The sequence below is a fragment of the Bufo gargarizans genome, chromosome 7 (genome assembly GCF_014858855.1).
Source record: "Bufo gargarizans isolate SCDJY-AF-19 chromosome 7, ASM1485885v1, whole genome shotgun sequence".
In the NCBI taxonomy this organism is placed as follows: Eukaryota; Metazoa; Chordata; class Amphibia; order Anura; family Bufonidae; genus Bufo; species Bufo gargarizans.
This window is the reverse complement of record NC_058086.1, coordinates 183,663,359-183,688,382: the sequence shown is the minus strand read 5'-3', so window position 1 is coordinate 183,688,382 and position 25,024 is coordinate 183,663,359. Positions and strand designations below refer to the sequence as shown.

Here is a 25,024-nt window from a genome sequence, read left to right as displayed (position 1 = left end):
TTCCAATTTTTCCAACATATCTGGATAAAGTGGATGAAGAGGAGGGCGACTTTTTTAATTATGACTTTTTATTAACAGTTTCTTCCACTTCATAAAAAAAGCGTAAATTTATCAGCAATCTAAAGAGTCATCTTTTCATTGCCTTGAAGTGTTTAACGCAAGCATATTGGGAAACTGGATGGGGGGGGGGGGGGGGGCATGCTAACTTTTGCTATGTTGTCCTGAGATCTGCGTACAGGTCCGCTCCTAAGGCTAGGTCTACACGACGACATTTGTCGCACGACAGATAGGGCGCAACAGTTGTCGCGCGACATTTTGTTGCACTAATGTCGCGCAACAATTTTTATAATGGCAGTCTATGGTGTCGCACTGCAACATGCGACATGTTGCGACTGCGACGCGACAGTCGCAGAAAAATCCATCTTGAATGGATTTTCTGCGACTGTCGCGTCGCAGTCGCAGCATGTCGCATGTTGCAGTGCGACACCATAGACTGCCATTATAAAAATTGTCGCGCGACATTGGTGCAACAAAATGTCGCGCGACAAATGTCGTCGTGTAGACCTAGCCTAAAACTGACCTCTGTGGATCACGCCCCTCAATGCATTACACAGGTTACATGTACTACTTCTCCCCTTGTAGCGGCTCCCACAGGGAAAGAGGAGCAGCCAACTGCAAAATCATCTGCTTCATCGGAGTGGGTTGTACAGGATTAAAAAATTGTGGCTCCTTTCTTCATCTATAAATTGTGTGTGGTAGTGCAGCTCCACTCCATTCACTTCAGTGGCGCTACACTGCAATACCAGACACAACACAAGGATGGGTGTGGCGCAGTTTTTTTAAAGAAAGCAGCCATGATTTGAAATCCTATACAACCCCTTTAAGTATAGCACCATATATACATTAATTTGAAAGTTAAAGAGAGATGTAGAAATAACAGTTACCTGGCCTTATCAAAGTACTTTGCAGTATAAGCCATTCCAGCTGCTGCCCCCAGTCCTTGTCCCAGCGATCCTGTGGCCACATCTGTGAATGCTTGTCTCTACATCAGAAAAACATTACAGGATCAATGCTCTTCAAACCCTGGAAATATTGCATATGGAGGCAACAAACATCTGACTGAAGCCTCTCAGGCCAATGGGAGACATTTAGGGGGTCATTTACTAAATTAGGTGTATTTCAGGCGCAACTAACAAATCTGCCTCTTCTCCCCGTGGGCTGGCAGGCCTGTCTCATTCACCATTTTCTACGCCTGTTTTAGAACTCCTTTTCAGAACTCCATTGAATCCACCGCCAGAGAAGGGCTTTATTAAGACCAGTGTCTAAAACGCCAGTCTTAATAAATGTGCCCTTAAGAGCTTAAAAGGTTTTTTTCTGGGTGTTTAATATTGATGACCTAGCCTCAGGATAGCTCATCAAAATCAGACACAAAGGGAGTCTGACATCCCGCACCTTCGTTGATCAGCCAGCCTCCTTGCAGCTTATTAAGCACAGCGCCGTCCATTGGATAGTGGCTGTGCTTGGTATTGCAGCTCATCCCCATTTACCTGAATAGGATGAGCTGCTCCCAGGCCATGTGACTGAAGAATGTGACATCACTGGCCTAGGGAAAGGATGAAGCGATCGGCAAAGCGCTGCAATCTCTTCAAACATCTGATCAACGGGATTGTCGGGAAACAGACCCCCACCGATCTGATATAGAATAGGAAAAAAAGGCTAAGCATCGAGAAAAAAAGGTGTAGAGAGGTAAATTTGTGGAATGATAGGTACATTTTAAGCTGCTAAGAAGACCCATAAAGATCAGGAGATGTGAAAACACAAGAGGTCCACATTAATGTAAGGACAGTAGTAAATACGCACCGGCACGGGATGACCTTCAAGGACAGAGTCAAGTTTCCTCAAGTTCAACAGCTCTGACTCGGGCAGAAAACCGGCCTCTGCCCAGGCTGCGTACAGGATCGGAGCTGCATGACCCTGAAGGATAAAAATATTTAGTACGTTTAGTTCCCACAGAGACTTTCATTATTGGGAAGACAAAACACGAGCTAAAGCATCCTTGTAGGATAAAACATCACCGATATGACAAAACAACATGGGGAAAATATTGTAGTAAATCAATATGGGAAAACGGACTCCCTTCAATAGACCATATAAAAGCAGCAACCAAGGTCATAGAGGTCCATACATCTTCCGTAGCTGTAGGCCAAACATTTATTCTGCCAACCGCTGTCTCTCCCAACCTCTGGGCACATGTATGTTAGGTTCAGCCAGGAAGAGGGAAATATACCGCCACCAAAGACCTCTAATATACATAAGAGGGTTGTTCGCGATTCACCTGGTGGATTTAGCTAGCCTTAACCTAATGTGTCTACCTGTGTTACCTTAAATGGGTTCTCCGGGAATTAAGAAAATGAAAATACTTAAATATTACTTCATTATAAATAGATTACCAAATACCTTTCATTAGTTATAATGGTTCGTTTTGTCCAGGGAGCAATCATTAGGAAAAATAAAATGGCCGCCATCCTACTAGTACACACAAAACCTGTCCTAATCACACAGCAGGACAAGTTAAAGAGCTGAGCCATCTTCCTCTCTTACTTGTCAGGGATTATAATCCTGAATACAGTTTAATATGATCTTCAGATGAATCTCTGTAGGAATGGAGTTCATTAGGAGGCATGAAGTATAGAGAGGATAGTGGAGGTGTAGATAAAGAGCAGCAGCTCTTGTATGCAGTCTCCATTACCACAGTCTGTCCTGTCCATCCTCTCTATACTTCATGTCTCCTCATGAACTCCATTCCTACAGAGATTCAGCTATAGATCTTATCATCTCTATTCAGGATCATAATCCCTGACAAGTAAGAGAGGAAGATGAGGCAGCTCTTTATCTCAGTGCTGTGAAGTAACTTGTCCGGTTGTGTGATTAGGACAGGTTTTGGGTGAACTAATGGGACAGCAGCCATTTTATTTCTCCTCTAATGAGTGCTCCCTAGACAAAATTAACCATTATAGCTAATTAAATATATTTGGGAATATATTTATACTAAAGTAATATTTAAGTATTTTCATTTTCTTAATTCCCGGAGAACCCCTTTAAAATTACTGTCTGAGTTACATAAAAACTTAGCCAGCCTCTGTAAACGTGCTAAAGTAACAAAAGAAGCCATACCTTACCTCTTTCCTCACCTGCTGCTTCCAACCATGTTCTCTAGTGCTACCTGCTGCTGAAGTCATCTTCCTGGCTGCGGCAGTGACATTCTGTGCACACAAGTCACTGTGTAGCTAATCATTGGGGTCAGCAGTACATGGGATGTCACCGCTGCAGCAAATCACTGATCTCAGCAGTAAACGAGACATTACCACTGTAACCAATCACTGGCCTCAGCAGTACACAGGACATCACCACTGCAACCAATCACTGGCCTCAGCAGTACACAGGACATCACTACTGTAACCAATCACTGTCCTCAGCAGTACAAAGGACATCACCGCTGCAGCCAATCACTGGCTTGAGCAGTACACGGGACATCACTACTGCAGCCAATCAATGGCCTCAGCAGTACATAGGATGTCACCACTGCAGCCAATCACTGGCTTGAGCAGTACATGGGACATCATCCCTTCAGTCAGGAAAATAAACAGCAGCAGGGAGCACTAGAAGGAGAAAAAAGGGGTATTGATTGTTTTGTTATTTTACAGGATTTACAGGCGCTGCCCGCATTTTTACTTAACTCAGACAGCCCCAGTTAACGTCACAATCGAAAACTACTGATGTATATTATATAGAAAGAAACACCACCATACATCATACACCTTCATATTCCCCAACAGCAAAATTGCTAGAAAAAATTCTTTGTTTTGGTGTACTTTATACAAAATGGCTCCTCTTGGTGTCCTGAGTATGACTGTAATCTCAGTGAGTCCATGTAAGACATACCTTAGACATGACAAAGCGATCGTTGTTGGGGTTCTTGGGATCCTGAGGCTTGTACTTCATTGTATGGAAAAACAAGACCGCCATAATTTCAGCTGCGCTGCAGCATGATGTTGGGTGTCTAGTGGGGAAAGTGGACAAAACGGTCAGTAAATGACACTTGCTTCCCTTGCAAGGTAATAATCGCTTCCAAAATATAAAGCTATCAAGCAGAAGATATATCCGGCTTGCTTAGAATATTCTTGACTTTTCACTGTTTTAAAAGAACTGCTATTTCTAGGAGACAATTTCTTTTATTTTTTCTTTGAAAAATAGAAACATTTGTAACTTGCAGTACCACCTTTCACCACAGACAACAGGTTATACTTTCCATAGACATCAGAGCAACAGCGCCCCCAGTTCAAATTTAGCTGAAATTAATAGCAATTAAATCCCTCAAATATTCAGATGTAAAAATCACGAAAATGCAAAAAAAAAATCTTAAGAATCCAACAACAGACAACCACAGTGACTCCGAGACATGCTGTCTAGTACACGACAGTCATCTGGAAAATAACAACCCCCCCCCCCCCCTAATTAGAAACAAAGGCTCTGTTCTGTGCTATTGATCCCTATATGACGTATACGGTGACTGCTGTAAATCTCCGTGCAGGTTAGGACACATTAGGCGCATGCTGGAAATACTGATTACTCATCCTTACAGTGCAGAATAAATGTTAGAGCCAAGATTTGCACACGTCTTTCACATTTGTTAGCCTCAAACCAAAGACGTATTCTACATGCAAGCCACACTTATACTTAGCCACAGTCTAGATGTCTCCTCTTCATGGCCTGAAATAGGGAGTAGGCAGAGGCAAAAATAAGAAGATCAGAAGATCAAAGCAAGATCAGAAGAGAGCAGCAGAAGACATCCCTAGTACAGACATAGCAATACCGGTGATTTCAAGCAGCGCTTTGCCACGTCCATTTGCCATATGCGCAGGAAAGTATCTGGCAAAAACATCAAACGTAGCCATAGTCCCCCAATTCAATTGGTGGAGACCAAGAGTGTCTTTATGACCTCTGTATGAAAGCATCTTACAGGGATTGTGCAAGAATGGGGGGGTTGGCAAATCCCCCACTTGGCCGGACCTGTAAAGGGCAGATTACTTACCTGCTCATTCTTCCAATCACTGGCCGCGGTGGTAACTGGCTACCCTTGACAAATAGTCACATGACGCCAGGGAATCGGGGTCTCCGCCATGGCCAGTGATTCGCTGCAGCAAAGTCAGACCGTAATATCGAGGGAGCCCAGTGGAACATGCCAAATCTGGATGAGAATGGGCGGAGACCCAATGCCGGGAGGCAGGTAGGTCATCTTTCCTTTACGGGTCCAGCCAAGTAGGCCCCCCATTCTTGCACAACCCCTTTAAGGCATCATGCCAAATTTAGCAAAAGTGGCGTACAGTAGAACTGGCTTAGTTGCCCATAGCAACCTATCAGATTCCATCTTTCATTTTTCAGAGCTTCTTTGGAAAATGAAAAGTGGAATCTGATTGGTTGTTATGGGCAACTTAGCTAGTTATACAGTACGCCACTTTTGATAAATCACCCCCTATGTATTGTCAATGTTTCTAGTGGTTTGCCAGGATTTAAACATAGATGACCTATCCCCGATATAGGTCATCAATATCAGCATGATGGGGGTCCGAATCCCAATCATCTGTTTGAAGAGGCTGAAGCGGCTGGATGCACCGTACATTGCATACTGGATGTGTTTGGTATTGCAGCTCAGTCCAAAGTCATAGGAGGAGGCCTCAGCACTCCTGCGAATGCCGCAGCCCTTTCCATTAGCTGGTCGGCAGGGGGTGCGGGAGCTGGAAACCCCCACTGATCAGATTTGGATGACCTACCTAGATCATCAATATTTAAAGGCGTCGTCCAAACCCTCCAACCCCCAGTTGTACTTATGGCCCTAAAAGCATATAACATTAAAAAAAAACATTTATTTACCAGATGACTCCTGGGGCTCAGTGGCCACGTGCCACCTGGGCTTATGTCACCTCTGATTCCTGTGAGTGGCTGTAACGGTGCACATGATCACAGATGGGACCTGAAAAGGGTTTTCCAGGATTTTTTCCTCTGGATAGTTCCTCAGTATCTTCTGGTCTACAGCGGACCGGAAGCAGTGGGGACCCTTGGGGCTGGAACGGCGCATAGGGGAATGGGTTAGTGGCTTTATTCCTCTATAATATCCACTTTCAATACCATAATTATCATTGTTTTGGAGGTTGGACGACCCGTTTAACTCTGTAAGAGAGTTCTAGTTATAATGCCGCAGTTATAGGAATAGCATATCACCCAACTATGGGGAAACAGTCAGTTTCTTCATTCATTCTGATTGCATGATGCATGTTCCTCATATACAGTCCTTACCTAACAGTCCTCTGTGTCCTAACGTGACCGCAGGTCCACAAGAGGTGTTTGACATTGGGCATTAGATAAAACTGCACTAAAAATTCCACTGCTATGAAAAGTGCACATTCCGGACAAGACAAGTAAAGCCCATTTAACGGCATGACTGCCCACCAGGAATGGCCGTGCCAACTCATCACTAACTAAAGCAACACCGGGCAAAGTTTTAGGGCCTCATTCTTAGATTTGTGGAGGTACCGACTCTCATTGAAGAGAGCTAGCAGTGTATGGGCCAGGCAATGCTTCATGGGAAGAAAGGTATGTAAATGAGCTCTCCTCCAAAGAGAAGAAAACTACCTCAAGACAAGCCAAATTGGAGACTCCCCCCCCCCCCCCCAAAAAAATGAGATTGTTTTTTGTCGATCTTGCCCCTTTTTTCCATGAAGCTTTGTCTGAAGTTAGTCTCCATACACTGCTGGACCAGTTCAGTGAGAAGCAGAACATAAAGCATCTGGTCCAGGCTCTACCCTGCTCTGTACTGACGGGGGCAAAAAGCCAGAAACTTCGCCTTATAGTATACACCCCATATTACTCTGCACAGTGTACTAACCACTTTCCCAACAATGATTTCTCAGGTTCATGTCAGTGTCGCTTCTTCTGTTTTTATGTCTCTTTTGAAATAATTACCTCACATTTGAAGCAAACTTGCTTCATTTTTGGCAGATAATCCTGAAACTTCTGGAATTGCCCCATAGATATATTTAACGTGTGGATATAGGTGTGATATATACAGTCATGTGAAAAAATTAGGACACCCTTTGAAAGCATGTGGTTTTTTGTAACATTTTTAATAAAAGGTTATTTCATCTCCGTTTCAACAATACAGAGAGATTAAAGTAATCCAACTAAACAAAGAAAACTGAAGAAAAGTCTTTTCAAGATCTTCTGTAAATGTCATTCTACAAAAATGCCTATTCTAACTGAGGAAAAAGATAGGACACCCTTGCCCCTAATAGCGAGTGTTACCTCCTTTGGCTGAAATAACTGCAGTGAGACGGTTCTTGTAGCCATCTACCAGTCTTCGACATCGGTCTGAGGAAATTTTACCCCACTCCTCAATGCAGAACTTTTTCAGCTGTGAGATGTTTGAGGGGTTTCTTGCACGTACAGCCCTTTTCAAGTCACCCCACAGCATCTCAATGGGATTCAAATCTGGACTTTGACTTGGCCATTCCAGGACTCTCCATTTCTTCTTTTTCAGCCAATCTTTGGTTGATTTACTAGTATGTTTTGGGTCATTGTCATGTTGCATGGTCCAGTTCCGCTTCAGCTTTAATTTTCTAACTGATGGTCTCACATGTTCTTCAAGCACCTTCTGATACACAGTAGAATTCATCGTGGATTCTATGATGGTGAGCTGACCAGGTCCTGCTGCAGCAAAGCAGCCCCAAACCATGACACTTCCACCTCCATGCTTCACAGTTGGTATGAGGTTCTTTTCTTGGAATGCTGTGTTTGGTTTACGCCAAACATGTCCTCTGCTGTTGTGTCCAAATAATTCAATTTTGGACTCATCTGTTCAAAGAACATTATTCCAGAAGTCCTGGTCTTTGTCAACTTTATCTCTGGCAAATGTCAGTCTGGCCTCGATGTTTCTCTTGGAAAGCAAAGGTTTCCTCCTTGCACACCTCCCATGCAAGTTAAACTTGTACAGTCTCTTTCTGATTGTAGAGGCATGTACTTCTACATCAACAGTAGCCAGAGCCTGCTGTAGTTCTCGAGATGACACTTTAGGGTTTTTGGAGACCTCTTTTAGCATCTTGCGGTCTGCTCTTGGGGTGAACTTGCTGGGGCGACCAGTCCTGGGCATGTTGGCAGTTGTTTTGAAAGCCCTCCACTTGTAGACTATCTTCCGGACAGTGGAATGGCTGATTTCAAAATCTTTTGAGATCTTTTTAAATCCCTTCCCAGACTCATAGGCTGCTACAATCTTTTTTCTGAAGTCCTCTGACAGCTCTTTTGCTCTCACCATGGTGCTCACTCTCACTTCAACAGTCAGGAGCACACCAAACTAAATGTCTGAGGTTTAAATAGGGCAAGCCTCATTCAACATGCAGAGTAACGATCTACTAATTATGTGCACCTGGTGTGATATACCTGTGTGAGATCTGAGCCAATTTAAGAGGGAATACATGTGAGGGTGTCCTATCTTTTTCCTCAGTTAGAATAGGCATTTTTGTAGAATGACATTTACAGAAGATCTTGAAAAGACTTTTCTTCAGTTTTCTTTGTTTAGTTGGATTACTTTAATCTCTCTGTATTGTTGAAACGGAGATGAAATAACCTTTTATTAAAAATGTTACAAAAAACCACATGCTTTCAAAGGGTGTCCTAATTTTTTCACATGACTGTATATATGTGTGTGTGTGTGTGTGTGTGTGTGTGTGTGTGTGTGTAGGTGGTATATATACAGTATGTGTGTGTGTGAAGGTGGTATATATATATGTGTGTGTGTGTGTGTAGGTGGTATATATATGTGTGTGTGTGTTGGTGGTATATATATATATGTGTGTGTGTGTGGTAAATATATATTTAATTATCATTACAACATTATATATTTTAGATTAATATTATGAACACCACCACATTGTATAGCTGTCACTATTAGGCCTCTTTCACACTGCCGTTTTTTTTTTCCGTTTTGCGGTCCGTTTTTTGCGTTCCGTATACGGTCCGTATACGGAACCATTCATTTCAATGGTTCCGCAAAAAAAACTGAATGTGTTCCGTATGCATTCCGTTTCCGTATTTCTGTTTTTCCGTTCCGTTGAAAGATAGAACATGTCCTATATTTGGCCGCAAATCACGGTCCGTGGCTCCATTCAAGTCAATGGGTCCACAAAAAAAAGGAACACATATGGAAATGCATCCGTATGTCTTCCGTATCCGTTCCGTTTTTTGCGGAACCATCTATTGAAAATGTTATGCCCAGCCCAATTTTTTCAATGTAATTACTGTATACTGTATATGCCATACGGAAAAACGGAACGGAACAATGGAACGGAAACGGAACCACAACGGAAGCAAAAAACGGAACAACGGATCCGTGAAAAACGGACCGCAAAACACTGAAATGGACATACTGTAGTGTGAAAGAGGCCTTATTATGGGGGTTGTATGGCTGTCACTATTATTATGGGGGTTTGTATGGCTGTCACTATTATTATGGGGGTTTGTATGGCTGTCACTATTATAAGGTTTGTATGGTTGTCACTATTATTATGGGGTCTGTATGGCTGTCACTATTATTATAGGGGTTGCATGGCTGTCACTATTATAAGGTTTGTATGGTTGTCACTATTATTAGAAGGTTTGTATGGCTGTCACTATTATTAGAAGGTTTGTATGGCTGTCACTATTATAAGGTTTGTATAGCTGTCACTATTATTATAAGGTTTGTATGGCTGTCACTATTATTATGGGGTTCTATGGCTTTCACTATTATTATGGGGGTTGTATGGCTTTCACTATTATTATGGGGGTTGTATGGCTGTCACTATTATTATGGGGGTTGTATGGCTGTCACTATTATTATGGGGGTTGTATGGCTTTCACTATTATTATGGGGGTTGTATGGCTGTCACTATTATTATGGGGGTTGTATGGCTGTCACTATTATTATGGGGGTTGTATGGCTTTCACTATTATTATGGGGGTTGTATGGATGTCACGATTATTATGGGGGTTGTGTGGCTGTCACTATTATTATAGGGTTTGTATGGCTGTCACTGATAATGAACGCACCCTGGGTTACTATTACTGAAAGATACTCAATACATTCATAATAAGGTACCCTTTTGTGTATTAACACCATTAATAGGGGTATTCAGGCGGCACTATTAAAAAATGAAAAATTATTATATACACTTTACATGTTCCAGCTCATCTAGTATCTTCACGTTGACAGCGGCCGCCTCCCTTGTCTGACATGAAATTATAAACTAGTATGACTGTAGATAAAACTGATATTACAGTACAGTATATAATCAGGAGGGGCGCAGCCGCCAGAGCCTCAGCACCCGCAGGTTCTGAGGGTATTGGAGATATTCCCATATATCCGGGACAGGCTGAGGTGAGGCGCTTGGTCAGGACACGCTATTCACACAGGCTGGCAGATACGGGGCCTCAGGACATTTGGCACGCCAGCCGACCAAGGGCATCTTGTGTTTTTGTTATTCATTCGTTCTGACTGTGCTTTTCTTTGTGAAAAAAAGCAGAAATAATTGTGCTGTGGCCCAGAAATCGCCCATGGACTCAGGCTGAGGCACATTCCACACCGAGGAATTCACAGCCTCTATTATACTAGTCTAGTAATAAAGTCATTTCTGTTTACTATGGGGCGGACTACAGGTTACTATACTGTCCTCAGATTCCGATATCGCCTTCAGGTTACTATACTGTCCTCAGGTTACTATACCACCTTCAGGTTACTATACCGCCTTCAGGTTACTATACTGTCCTCAGGTTACTATACCACCTTCAGGTTACTATACTGTCCTCAGGTTACTATACCACCTTCAGGTTACTATACCACCTTCAGGTTACTATACCGCCTTCAGGTTGCTATACTGTCCTCAGGTTACTATACCGCCTTCAGGTTACTATACCGCCTTCAGGTTACTATACCGCCTTCAGGTTACTATACTGTCCTCAGGTTACTATACCGCCTTCAGGTTACTATACCACCTTCAGGTTACTATACCGCCTTCAGGTTACTATACCGCCTTCAGGTTACTATACCGCCTTCAGGTTACTATACTGTCCTCAGATTACCATACTGTTCTCAGATTACTATACCACCTTCAGGTTAATATACTGTTCTCAGGTTACTATACTGTCCTCAGGTTACTATACCACCTTCAGGTTACTATACTGTCCTCAGGTTACTATACTGTCCTTAGGTTACTATACCGCCTTCAGGTTACTATACTGTCCTCAGGTTACTATACTGTCCTCAGATTACCATACTGTTCTCAGATTACTATACTGTCCTCAGGTTACTATACTGTCCTTAGGTTACTATACCGCCTTCAGGTTACTATACTGTCCTCAGGTTATTATGCTGTCCTCAGGTTACTATGCTGTCCTCAGGTTACTATACCACCTTCAGGTTAATATACTGTTCTCAGGTTACTATACTGTCCTCAGGTTACTATACCACCTTCAGGTTACTATACTGTCCTCAGGTTACTATACTGTCCTTAGGTTACTATACCGCCTTCAGGTTACTATACTGTCCTCAGGTTACTATACTGTCCTCAGATTACCATACTGTCCTCAGGTTACTATACTGTCCTCAGGTTACTATACTGTCCTCAGATTACCATACTGTCCTCAGGTTACTATACTGTCCTCAGGTTACTATACTGTCCTCAGGTTACTATACTGTCCTCAGGTTACTATACTGTCCTTAGGTTACTATACCGCCTTCAGGTTACTATACTGTCCTCAGGTTATTATGCTGTCCTCAGGTTACTATGCTGTCCTCAGGTTACTATACTGTCCTCAGGTTACTATACCGTCCTCAGGTTACTATACTGTCCTCAGGTTACCATACTGTTCTCAGATTACTATACTGTCCTCAGGTTACTATACTGTCCTCAGGTTACTATACCGCCTTCAGGTTACTATACTGTCCTCAGGTTATTATGCTGTCCTCAGGTTACTATGCTGTCCTCAGGTTACTATACTGTCCTCAGGTTACTATACCGTCCTCAGGTTACTATACTGTCCTCAGGTTACCATACTGTTCTCAGATTACTATACTGTCCTCAGGTTACTATACTGTCCTCAGGTTACTATACCGTCATCAGTTTACTATTCCAACTTTCAGGTTACTATACTGTCCTCAGGTTACGATACCGTCCTCAGGTTACTATACCGCCTTCAGGTTACTATACTGTCCTCAGATTACTATACTGTCCTCAGCTTATATAACGCCTTCAGGTTACTATCTTGTCCTCAGGTTACTATACCACCTTCAGGTTAATATACTGTTCTCAGGTTACTATACTGTCCTCAGGTTACTATACCACCTTCAGGTTACTATACTGTCCTCAGGTTACTATACTGTCCTTAGGTTACTATACCGCCTTCAGGTTACTATACTGTCCTCAGGTTACTATACTGTCCTCAGATTACCATACTGTCCTCAGGTTACTATACTGTCCTTAGGTTACTATACCGCCTTCAGGTTACTATACTGTCCTCAGGTTATTATGCTGTCCTCAGGTTACTATGCTGTCCTCAGGTTACTATACTGTCCTCAGGTTACTATACCGTCCTCAGGTTACTATACTGTCCTCAGGTTACCATACTGTTCTCAGATTACTATACTGTCCTCAGGTTACTATACTGTCCTCAGGTTACTATACCGCCTTCAGGTTACTATACTGTCCTCAGGTTATTATGCTGTCCTCAGGTTACTATGCTGTCCTCAGGTTACTATACTGTCCTCAGGTTACTATACCGTCCTCAGGTTACTATACTGTCCTCAGGTTACCATACTGTTCTCAGATTACTATACTGTCCTCAGGTTACTATACTGTCCTCAGGTTACTATACCGCCTTCAGGTTACTATACTGTCATCAGTTTACTATTCCAACTTTCAGGTTACTATACTGTCCTCAGGTTACGATACCGTCCTCAGGTTACTATACCGCCTTCAGGTTACTATACTGTCCTCAGATTACTATACTGTCCTCAGCTTATATAACGCCTTCAGGTTACTATATTGTCCTCAGATTACTATACTGTCCTCACATTACTATACTGTCCTGAGATTACTATACCACCCTCAGATTACTCAAAAACAGAACGTAAAATCCGGCTTAATCTTGTAGCAAAGAGGAATATTTTGTTGAAGCGATAAAAACTTCCAATAGAGGACAGTCTCGTCTACGTGTTTCAGACCTTACGTTTTTTGGTCCTTACTCATGACAAAGGAGACCCTCCACGGACTGCACACTATAAGTTCCCCGAACCCCTGATTCAATGGTTCCCGTGAGCCCAGAGTGCAATCAGGAACACGTTTCACATTTTAAAAAGTTACAACATTATTTAGATCAAAAGCAGAAAATATGTGTATATAAATATAAAAAAGCAATAATATAAATTTAAAAGGTCAACAACGCCCCTCTAAGACCCATTGTGGCAGGAATAGGGTCTTTCTCTGAGAGACTCTCGGAGTGGGTTGACTCACTTATTCCTTTGATTCCAGGTTTTCTTAAGGACACTAGATCAGTATTGCAGAGCTCAAATGGAGAGAAGAATATAGATGGATCACTGCGGATGTGGCGTCATTATACACCGACATTCCGCATGATCTCGCTATAAAATCACTCCATTGGTTTTTGAACACGTATAGTGAATATACGGGAGTTCTCCGGAATTATATTGAATTACTGGTTGATTTCCTCCAATTTCTTTATGTTCAACAATGATTTTTATCTACAGGTGTCTGGAGTGTCCATGGGGGCTAGGTTCTCTCCCTCCATAGCCAATATTTTTACGGCATGGTGGGAGATACACACCCTTTTTATGACCGGATACAGTGCCCGCTACATTGATGACCTGCTTTTTGTTTGGTCTGGTGGTGTGGCGGCCATACCGCTGTTCAAGGATTACCTCAATTCATGTTTGGGCTCTATTTCCTTTAGTGTTCATCATGATGGTGTTATGTTTTTTGGGGGGGATTTGTGCCTGAGGGGGGATGTGTCTTTGTCTAGAGCTTTTACATCTACCTTTAGAAAGGAATTAGCCGGCAATACGACCCTTCTTGCCTCTTCTTGTCATCCGTCGCATGTTATAGGGAATATTCCTAAAGGTGAAATGATCTGTGCAAGACGCACCTGCATAGACACGGAGTCCTTTTTATGTGAGGCCACGAGTATAACTGGTAGGCTATCACATAGATCCTATGTCAGGGGGAGAAAAACAGAACTGGATCGCACATCCACAATGCTATGATTCCATCTAATTAAACTCACTTCTCAGCGCCATATTAAAGTGCGCAGCCCCCCATACTACTACTACTGGTATCAGCACTCCTCCCACAGCTGGTTTTAATTTAGCAGAAGTCTGCATATAAGTGGTCATTGACCTGTAGCTTCTGATAGCAATGGACATGTTGTGTTAGACAACTGTTCACATGGTGCAGTACCGCGTGGTGGCCTCTGTTTTTGTGGCGCTGTGCTGGTGGGACCCAGTGCCATGGGTGGCATTGTCAGACAGCAGGGTTGCTGTTTGACTCCTGGGTCCCGCCACCTACTAGGGCAGTGCCGCTTTGTCACTGCAGTGTGCTGCGCCTTTTTGTCACTCAAAGAGGTGACCTTGGCGTTGTGAGTGGGCTTATGCCTTTTGATGAAAATGTACATTAATGCCTCTTGTACAGCATGTAGTATGGGGGGCTGTGCACTTTAATATAGCGCTGAGAAGCAAGTTTAAAGGGAACCTGTCACTGGGATTTTGGGTATAGAGCTGAGGACATGGGTTGCTAGATGGCCGCTAGCACATCCGCAATACCCGTTCCCCATAGCTCTGTGTGCTTTTACTGTGTAAAAAAAACTATTTGATACATATGCAAATTATCCTGAGATGAGTCCTGTCCCTGACTCATCTCACGTACAGGACTCATCTCAGGTTCATTTGCATATGTATCAAATGTTTTTTTTTTACACAATAGCAATATCCAGTCCCCATAGCTCTCTGTGCTTTTATTGTGTAAAAAACCGATTTGATACATATGCAAATTACCCTGAGATGAGTCCTGTACGTGAGATGAGTCAGGGACAGGACTCATCTCAGGATAATTTGCATATGTATCAAATCGTTTTTTTACACAATAAAAGCACACAGAGCTATGGGGACTGGGTATTGCGGATGTGCTAGCGGCCATCTAGCAACCCATGTCCTCAGCTCTATACACAAAATCCCGGTGACAGGTTCCCTTTAATTAGATCAAAACCTAGCATTGTGGATGTGCGATCCAGTTCTGTTTTTCTCCCCCTGATATATCACATAGATCCTATGCTGTCCAACATATTTCCAAGTTTAGGGATTTAGCTTTGTTTATGGATAGAGACACCTTGGTCTTCCCCACGGCGGTTAGCACCAAGAGATATTGCCGATCGCTGTGTGTTCTGGAGCTAAAACCACCATGTTTATCACACAATACAGTGAAGAATTGAATGAAATGTGCAAAATTGTTAATAAATATTTACCTTCCCTGGGATGTGATAAGGAATGGTCGGATGCGGTTGCAGGAGGTATCAAGTGTGCGGCACGCAAAGCACCTACCTTGGGCAGAGTTCTAAGCCCTAGTCTATTTCAGGATGTCTACGCCAGCATGGATTGTTAATAAAGGCAGTTATCGTTGTGGACACGGCAAAGTAGGCAGGTTTTTTGGATCGACCGCTAATATGAAATCAAATCTTATCTAAATTGTAACACAAAATTTGCGGTATATTTAATTTCATGTGAATCGTGTGAATTGCAGACTATGTTGGATGTACAACTAACCCTATCAAGACCAGAATCCGCAAGCATATTTGTGATGTGCCGCACTATAAAAATCGCAACGCGTCCGCTGCTAGTTTACACTTTGCGGTTGCACATGGTGGTGACACGACAAAACTACGGGTGCAAGGTATTGAAAGGGTTACAGCTCCTGTGGTGGTGATCATAGGAGAAAGCTACTTAATAGAGAAGCTTTCTGGATATTTCAGCTTGACACTCGCCATCCAATGGGTCTTAATAAAAGGCACGATCTTATTCTACAGTATTAGGATAGGACCCCCGTTGTTGACCTTTTAAATTTATATTATAGGCCATTGTTTGCTTTTTTATATTTATATACACATATTTTTTGCTTTTGATCAAAATAATGTTGTAACTTTTTAAAATGTGAAACATGTGTTCCTGATTGCACTCTGGGCTCACTGATCACGGGAACCATTGAATCAGGTGTTCGGGGAACTTATAGTGTGCAGTCCGTGGAGGGTCTCCTTTGTCACGAGTAAGGACCAAAAAATGTAAGGTCTGAAACACGTAGTCAGCCGCGTCCAGGAGCTGGTTCTGTGCTCACGGCAAAGAGGAGCAGGTGAGAGCTGCCTTTTCTTTTCTATGTGACCTTTAGATTACTATACCGCCTTCAGGTTACTACACCGCCTTCAAGTTACTATACTTTCCTCAGATTACTATACTGTCATCAGATTACTACACCGCCTTCAGGTTACTATACTGTCCTCAGATTACTATACCGCCCTCAGGTTACTATACCGCCTTCAGATTACTATACTGTCCTCAGATTACTATACCGCTCTCAGGTTACTATACTGTCCTCAGATTACTATACCGCCCTCAGGTTACTATACCGTCCTCAGATTACTATACCGCCTTCAGGTTACTATACCGTCCTCAGATTACTATACCGCCTTCAGGTTACTATACCGTCCTCAGATTACTATACCGCCTTCACGTTACTATACCGCCTTCAGATTACTATACTGTCCTCAGATTACTATACCGCCTTCAGGTTACTATACCGTCCTCAGATTACTATACCGCCTTCACGTTACTATACCGCCTTCAGATTACTATACTGTCCTCAGATTACTATACTGCTTTCATGTTACTATACCGCCTCCAGGTTAATATACTGTTTTCATGTTACTATACTGTCCTCAGATTACCATACCGCCTTCAGATTACTATACCGCCCTCAGGCTACTATACTGTCCTCAGATTACTATACCGCCCTCAGGTTACTATACTGTCCTCAAATTACTATACCGCCTTCAGGTTACTATACCATCCTCAGATTACTATACCGCCTTCACGTTACTATACCGCCTTCAGATTACTATACTGTCCTCAGATTACTATACCGTCCTCAGATTACTATACCGCCTTCAGGTTACTATACCGCCTTCAGGTTACTATACTGTCCTCAGATTACTATACCGCCTTCAGGTTACTATACTGTCCTCAGATTACTATACCGCCTTCAGGTTACTATACTGTCCTCAGATTACTATACCGCCTTCAAGTTACTATACTTGCCTCAGGTTACTATGCAGACTTCTGTTTACTATACCGCCTTATGATTACTATACTGTCCTCAGATTACTACACCGCCTTCAGGTTACTATACCGCCTTCAGGTTACTATACTGTCCTTAGATTACTATACCGCCTTCAGGTTACTATACTGTCCTCAGATTACTATACCGCCTTCAGGTTACTATACTGTCCTCAGGTTACTATACCGCCTTAAGGTTATATACTGTCCACAGATTACTATACTGTCCTCAGATTACTATACCGTCCTCAGATTACTATACCGCCTTCAGGTTAATATACTGTTCTCAGGTTACTATACTGTCCTCAGATTACTATACTGCTTTCATGTTACTTTACCGCCTTTCAGATTACTATACTGTCCTCAGATTACTATACCACCTTCAGGTTACTATACTGTCCTCAGATTACTATGCAGACTTCTGTTTACTATACCTCCTTATGATTACTATACTGTCCTCAGATTACTACACCGCCTTCAGGTTACTACACCGCCTTCAGGTTACTATACTGTCTTTAGATTACTATACCGCCTTCAGGTTACTATACTGTCCTCAGGTTACTATACCGCCTTCAAGTTATATACTGTCCACAGATTACTATACTGTCCTCAGATTACTATACTGCTTTCGGATTACTATACTGTCCTCAGATTACTATACTGTCCTCAGATTACTATACCGCCTTCAGGCTTTCTGCCGCTTCCTTTTGAATGGTCCTATATTGGAAGCACTGTCTTATGACATGCCATGGAGCAACCCCTAATTTACACAAATATGATACTTCTATATGGATTCAGTCAGCCTGCAATGCAGAAGCTCACCGGGAAGCATCAATTGCATTGTTCATCCAGAGCCGACTGGTTCGTAAAAAGAATACAATAAATACAGCAAAGACAAGTCTGCTGTAACACCGATCAAACCTGTGAAATGATGATAGGGATTTAAAGGGGTACTGCCCACAGCATGAAGAAGTGATGCCATAGCATTATAATCAGTGGGGTCTGACCCCTGGGGCCATCGCCTATCCAGACAGTGAAGGGCCCGTGTTCCTACTGACTTACTCCCTGCATTCCCATTCACTCATTATTCCGGTAACTGCAACACAACGTATTCAAATAAATCACTAGGTTTATGATTGGTGGGGGCCCAATCAATCCTGAGAAAGGGCCACACTGCCGATTCAACGCTGTGCGAGCTTCATTTCATCCAAGCTGCATTCCCCGGCACAATAAGTGGCCGATGCACCACCGTGCTGGGAAAACCAGTGAGGGATCGGCAGCACATAATCAGGGCAGGGGCCCCTTCATTTTCAGGATCACTAGGGGTCCCAGAGGTTGGACCCCTGCTGATCATGAAGTGATGGCCTATTGTACCCTTTTAGGCTAGGTTCACATCTGCAGGAGAAAGTATTAATGCATATGGCGGTATTTTTTCGTGCAGAATGATGGACAGTTTAGTGGAAACCTGAAAGAATCCATGATAGTCAAAGGGGGAGCCGGCACGGGGACAAGGGTCAGGGGACTTCCATACTGGAGACAGGAGTCCCAGAGCTGCAATACGGTTTCTAAGCTTATATAGGTCCAACAAGTGGGGAGTTGTCAGGTTGTCAGATTTTGGTTGAACCTGAATATCTAGTTAAATCCCTTTATACTTATTTCATACACATTACAGGGCATGGATACATATCGCCATATCCTACTAGTGCTCTCATGTCAGGGCCACCGTCCTCCCACACCCGCAGCACTCCTTTCTCTGGGACAGGTAATCACAGGATTTCCTTTCTTACACAAGAATGATTTCATGTTGTGCTCAGAGGTAGGTGGACGTTGTATGACTTCCTGGTCCGTTCCGTATTTCCTTGTATCACAGGATACATAATATCACTATGTACAAAGACTGGACATTTCGGTATAAGGAACCACATTAGTACTGGCTGACTGTATCAGTCAATTGTGAAATTCTGTCAATGACATTTTGTGTGACAAATTGTATTCTGTGGGTCACAAAATGACATTCTGTGCAAAAAATTGTATTCTATAAATTGTATATGCGAAAAATAGAATTCAGTGTCACAAAATGGAATTCTATGCAAAAAAATTCTGGGTGACAAAATCAAATTATGTTGCGACAAAATTAATTCCGTGTCACAAAATACAATTCTGTTAATTTTGTGACATAGAATGTTATTTTGTGACAGAATTCTACAAAATGCACTGTGAACAAATGGCGCCCCATAGGGAGCAATAAAAACTCTGCCGGGCTGTAAAGGAAGACGTCACAGTGTTCACCGGTCTGTATCAGCAGCCCGTGAAGGCGGAATACAGGCTGCTGTGAATGTCACCTGTATCCTGCTGAAGAAAGTGGGAAATTTAAAAATCAGAATATTTAGGCTCCATTCCTGTGTATATCTGCAACGTAAATCTAAGGAGGACCCTCGGCGCTGGTTTGCTGCAGGTGGGTAACAGATCTGCCCAAAGATGAACCCCTCTGTCATTCAATGGGGCTAAACTGTGGGACCGACCTGACAGCTAGAAAATAATAAAAACATCTACACTGTCAGGAGGTGTCGCTGAAAACATTCATCAATATGATGTCGTTTTCCGTGTGTGTCATCTATGAAGGGGACGCGGTCACCTGTGTTTCAGGGCTCCCCCACGTACGTCCAGGCCTCCCTGATGACACAACACATCGCCTGCGGTGTCAGGTTTGTTTCTGGCGCCATTGGTTGTCATGCCGGAGGTCCCCTTTAGGCTCTGCTTATAGGTTTATAATGAAAGCCACAGTGCCGCATGCCTCCTACTACAGACACCACTGAGGCCTGACCACCTCACTGACTATACCTGGCCCCAAGGCAGTGTGCACAGAACCTGGAGTCAGGCTCATATAGAGCCAGCTTAGCCAGTTTGTTAGTTTTTATTTTTTGTGGTTGAACTGGATGCAACTGATAAAGTTTTGCACATAAACCATACAGAAGTGTAGTATAAAGAGCTTCGCTATACAGCTGCAGAGCTCTTATCTATCTATCTATGAGATATCAATGTATGTATGTATGTATGCTTCTATCTATCATCTATCTTATATCTACCATCTATGGGATATCTGTGTATGTATTCTTGTATCTATCATCTATCTATCTATCTATCTATCTTATATCTACCATCTATGTGATATCTATGTATCTATGCTTGTATCTATCATCTATCTATCCATCCACCTCCATTGTTAGCAGTAGTACAGTCTCTGCCTGCAGCATGTGGGTGCAGCTGGTATTTGGCACATACACCTGGGCAGAGGGGGGTGACAGGTAGCCGCCGGGCGGTGGCACACAGTCGGGCGCCTTACTCACCCGGAGCCGGCTGCGGTCGTGGCCTTGATGGACAGGATGCGGAGCCTGTTGGCCGTGTCCTTCAGCGCCTGCAGGGTCTGCTGGTCGGGCTTGTGATAATCCGCCATGGTAATGCTGCGGCTGCCGGAGATTAGAGACGAGTGTGCGGGCACTGACAGCTGGAGACACCCGGGGACCGCACACTGAGCGGCAATAAAGGCTGACAGGGGAGGGCGGCACTGCTGGGGGTGGCACTGGAGGAGGGCGGCACTGGAGGAGGGAGGCACTGCTGGGGGTGGCACTGGAGGAGGGAGGCACTGCTGAAGGGCGGTACTGGAGGAGGGAGGCTGGGGGTGGCACTGGTGGAGAGAGGCTGGGAGTGGCACTGGTGGAGGGAGGCCGGGGGTGGCACTGGTGGAGGGAGGCCGGGGGTGGCACTGGTGGAGAGGGGCTGGGGGTGGCACTGGTGGAGAGGGGCTGGGGGTGGCACTGGTGAAGGGCGGTACTGGAGGAGGGAGGCTGGCACTGGTGGAGAGGGGCTGGGGGTGGCACTGGTGGAGAAGGGGTAGGGGTGGCACTGGTGGAGGGAGGGCGGGGGTGGCACTGGGACGGGCTGTGAGGAGAGCACAGTAATGAAAGGGGAAGTGCCGGGGATATGACAGGAGGGAGGTGTGTGCTGTGCTCAGGCTTCCTGTAATGCAGGGGATATAGATATATAGGGGGACATTTATCAAACTGGTGTAAAGTAGAACTGGCTTAGTTGCCCATAGCAACCAATCAGATTCCATCTTTCATTTGCAACAGCTCCTACTGGAAAATGAAAGGAGGAATCTGATTGGTTGCTATAGACAACTAAATCAGTTTTACTTTACACCAGTTTGATAAATGACCCCCATAATGTGTTAAGTACCATATATATATATATATATATATATATATATACTGTGTGCACTACAGGACTGATACATTATGCTGTCTACAACGATGTCCACACGTCTCACATCCAGTCTATAGGCCCGAGGAGTCAACAGTTCTCTATATTATGCAGCATATTCCTATAGGATGCCCCCACCTGCCAGTAGCACAGCCCCTCCTCAGCTCTGGAGAAGCCCATTTCTTTATGCCACATTATCCCCTTAAGTGTGTCCCATAACAGTTCCAGTCAAATTACCCCCTCAACAATGTGCACCCACAACAGAGGGTGCCCTCAAAACTACCAGCTACAATGATTGAACCATAACCCCCCACAGTGCCCCATAACCCCCCACAGTGCCATATTTCCCATAGCAGCATTAACCATAGTGCCCCCCAAACAGCCTCATAACACAGTCAGCCAGTGCTCCATAACAGTGCCAGCCACAGTGCCCCCCAGAGATGTGCAGTACAAGAATGGGCTCGTCTTATGGTCACTATAAGCCGCGCGGTTCTGTGATATCCGGGGTAAATGCAGACATTCAGAACTCGTGTACAGACAATCCGCACTGAAATCTGCAGGTGTTCGCAAGGAAATCTGTGCTGTCAATCCGCATCAATTGGTGCAGATTTTCCGCATACGGATTTCACTGTCCCCATTGAAGTGAATAGAGAAAATCTGGACAGGAAAAATAAAATAAATTGACATGCTGCGGATTTTAAAATCTGTGCCGCAGGTCAAAATCCGCAATGGGTCCGCATCCGAGCCTCCAAAACTGTGGCTCGGATGCGGACCAAAACAACGGTCGTGTGCATGAGGCCTAACGCCGTGTTCACATCTCCCTTTTAGAGATCCGTCGCAAATGCCAGCTGTTGGCCAGACAAAAAACCATTGCATGCAACAGTTTGGCGTTTATGCCAGAAATTGGCCGGATCACCGCCAAACCTCATTGAGGAATCCTAAAGGGAACAGTTTGCAACAGACGTACAATACACTTCCTAACATCAACCGTGAGACTAAGGCTACATGCACACGAACGTTGTTTGTTTCCGTGTCCGTTCCGTATTTTTTTGCGGATAGGATGCAGACCCATTCATTTCAATGGGTCCGCAAAAAATGCAGACATCACACCGTGTGCTGTCTGCATCAGTATGTCCGTTCCGTAGCCTTGCAAGAAAATAGAAAATGTCCTATTCTTGTCCGTTTTAGGCATTGTTACAATGGATCCGCAAAAAAAACGGATGGCATACGGATGTCATCTGTTTTTGTTTTGCGGACCGCAAAACACACGGTCGTGTGCATGTAGCCTAAGGTTACTTTCACACTCGCGTTTTGGCTTTCCGTTTGTGAGATCCATCATGAGCTCTCACAAGCGGTCCAAAACGGATCAGTTTTGCCCTAATGCATTCTGAATGGAAAAGGATCCACTCAGAATGGATCAGTTTGCCTCCGTTCAGTCTCCATCCCACTCTGGAGGCGGACACCAAAACCCTGCCTGCAGCGTTTTTCTATCCGCTTGACGAAACTGAGCCAAAATGCGAGACGGATCCGTTTTCAATTGTGCCAGAGAAAACGGAGTCGCCCCTATTGACTTACATTGTGTGCCAGGACTGATCCGTTTTCTCTGACACAATTAAAAACGGATCCGTCTCCCATTGACTTTCAATGGAGTTCATGATGGATCCGTCTTGGCTATGTTACAGATAATGCAAACGGATCCGTTCATGACGGGTGCATGCAGTTGTATTATTGTAACTGATCCGTTTTTGCAGATCCATGACGAATCCGCCCAAAACACGAGTGTTAAAGTAGCCTAAACTAGTCGACAAATTATAACTGCACTGGTGTTCGGGTACTTTCACACTCGCGTTGTTTGATTCCGGCATGTCATTTTTTTCTGACTGATCAGGCATTTTTCAGACTTATCAGGATCCTGATCAGTCAGAAAAATGCATTGCAATACCGGATCAGTTTTTCCGGTGTCATCCGGCAAAGCGGAGCCGGTATTTATTTATTTTTCACATTTTTAAAGGTCTGCGCATGCGCAGACCGGAATACCGGATCCATCAATGCGGCAATTTGAATGCCGGATCCGGCGCTAATACATTCCTAGGGGGAAAAATGCGCCATTCAGGCAAGTGTTCAGTTTTTTGGGCGGGAGATAAAACCGTAGCATGCTGCGGTATTAACTCCGTCCTGAAAAGGCAAAAAGACCTGATCTGATGCATCCTGATGGTTCCTGATCGGATTGCTCTCCATTCAGAATGCATTGGGATAAAACTGATCAGTTCTTTTTCGGTATTGAGCTCCTAGGACGAAACTCTATGTCGTAAAAGAAAAACGCTCATGTGAAAGTACCCTAAGGCTGGGTTCACACCTGAGCGTTCCAAAAGGAGCGCTCTGTATGCGCGATTGTACCGGCGTTTACAATCGTGCATACAGAGACAAGCGAACGCTCATTGTCGCGCGTTCCCGAATGTCTATGTACGGGAACGCGCGACAAAACGCCCCCAAAGAAGCTCATGTACTTTTTTTAGCGTAGGGCGTTTTACAGCGCGATCGTACGCGCTGTAAAACGCCCAGGTGTGAACCATTCCCATAGGGAATCATTGGTTTCTCCTTGTTGAGCGTTTTACAGCGCGTAGGAACGCGCTGTAAAACGCTCAGGTTTGAACCCAGCCTTAGGCCTATTGCACACGACCGTATGGCTTTTTCAGTGTTTTGCGATCCGTTTTTCACTGATCCGTTGTTCCGTTTTTTGTTTCCGTTGTGTTTCCGTTTCTGTTCCGCTTTTCCGTTCCGTTTTTCCATATGGCATATACAGTATACAGTAATTACATAGATAAAATTGGGCTGGGCATAACATTTTCAATAGACGGTTCAGCAAAAAACGGAACGAAAACGGAAGACATACGGATGCATTTCCGTATGTGTTCCGTTTTTTTTGCGGACCCATTGACTTGAATGGAGCCATGGAATGTAATTTGCGGGCAATAATAGGACATGTTCTATCTTTAAACGGAATGGAAAAACGGAAATACGGAAACTGAATGCATACGGAGTACATTCCGTTTTTTTTTGAGGAACCATTGAAATGAATGGTTCCGTATACGGACCGTATACGGAACGCGAAAAACAGCCAGTAAACGGGGCGGGGGGGGGGGGAAACGGTCGTGTGCCTTAGAGACACCATAGGGGGGCAGAGGGAGTAGCACCGAGCTGTAGGTGCCACCTTCTAAGCTTTATGTACACGGCTCCTCAATACCCTATTCCCTTCTATAATGTCAGACCCCTAGTCCGGAGTATAGTCGG

At 44.0% G+C, this 25,024-nt stretch overlaps 1 protein-coding gene across 1 annotated transcript in view; it reads right to left on the bottom strand.

Annotated features, from left to right (window-relative positions):
* TKT (transketolase) overlaps window positions 1–21,044 on the bottom strand; it is a 52,717-nt gene extending 31,673 nt beyond the window's left edge. Inside the window, 4 exon segments of the mRNA XM_044300649.1 lie at window positions 945–1,042; window positions 1,861–1,974; window positions 3,943–4,060; window positions 20,821–21,044. Of these exon segments, the coding sequence (XP_044156584.1) occupies window positions 945–1,042; window positions 1,861–1,974; window positions 3,943–4,060; window positions 20,821–20,927 (437 nt within the window). The 5' untranslated portion in view covers window positions 20,928–21,044.
* Between the last annotated feature and the right edge of the window lie 3,980 nt (window positions 21,045–25,024).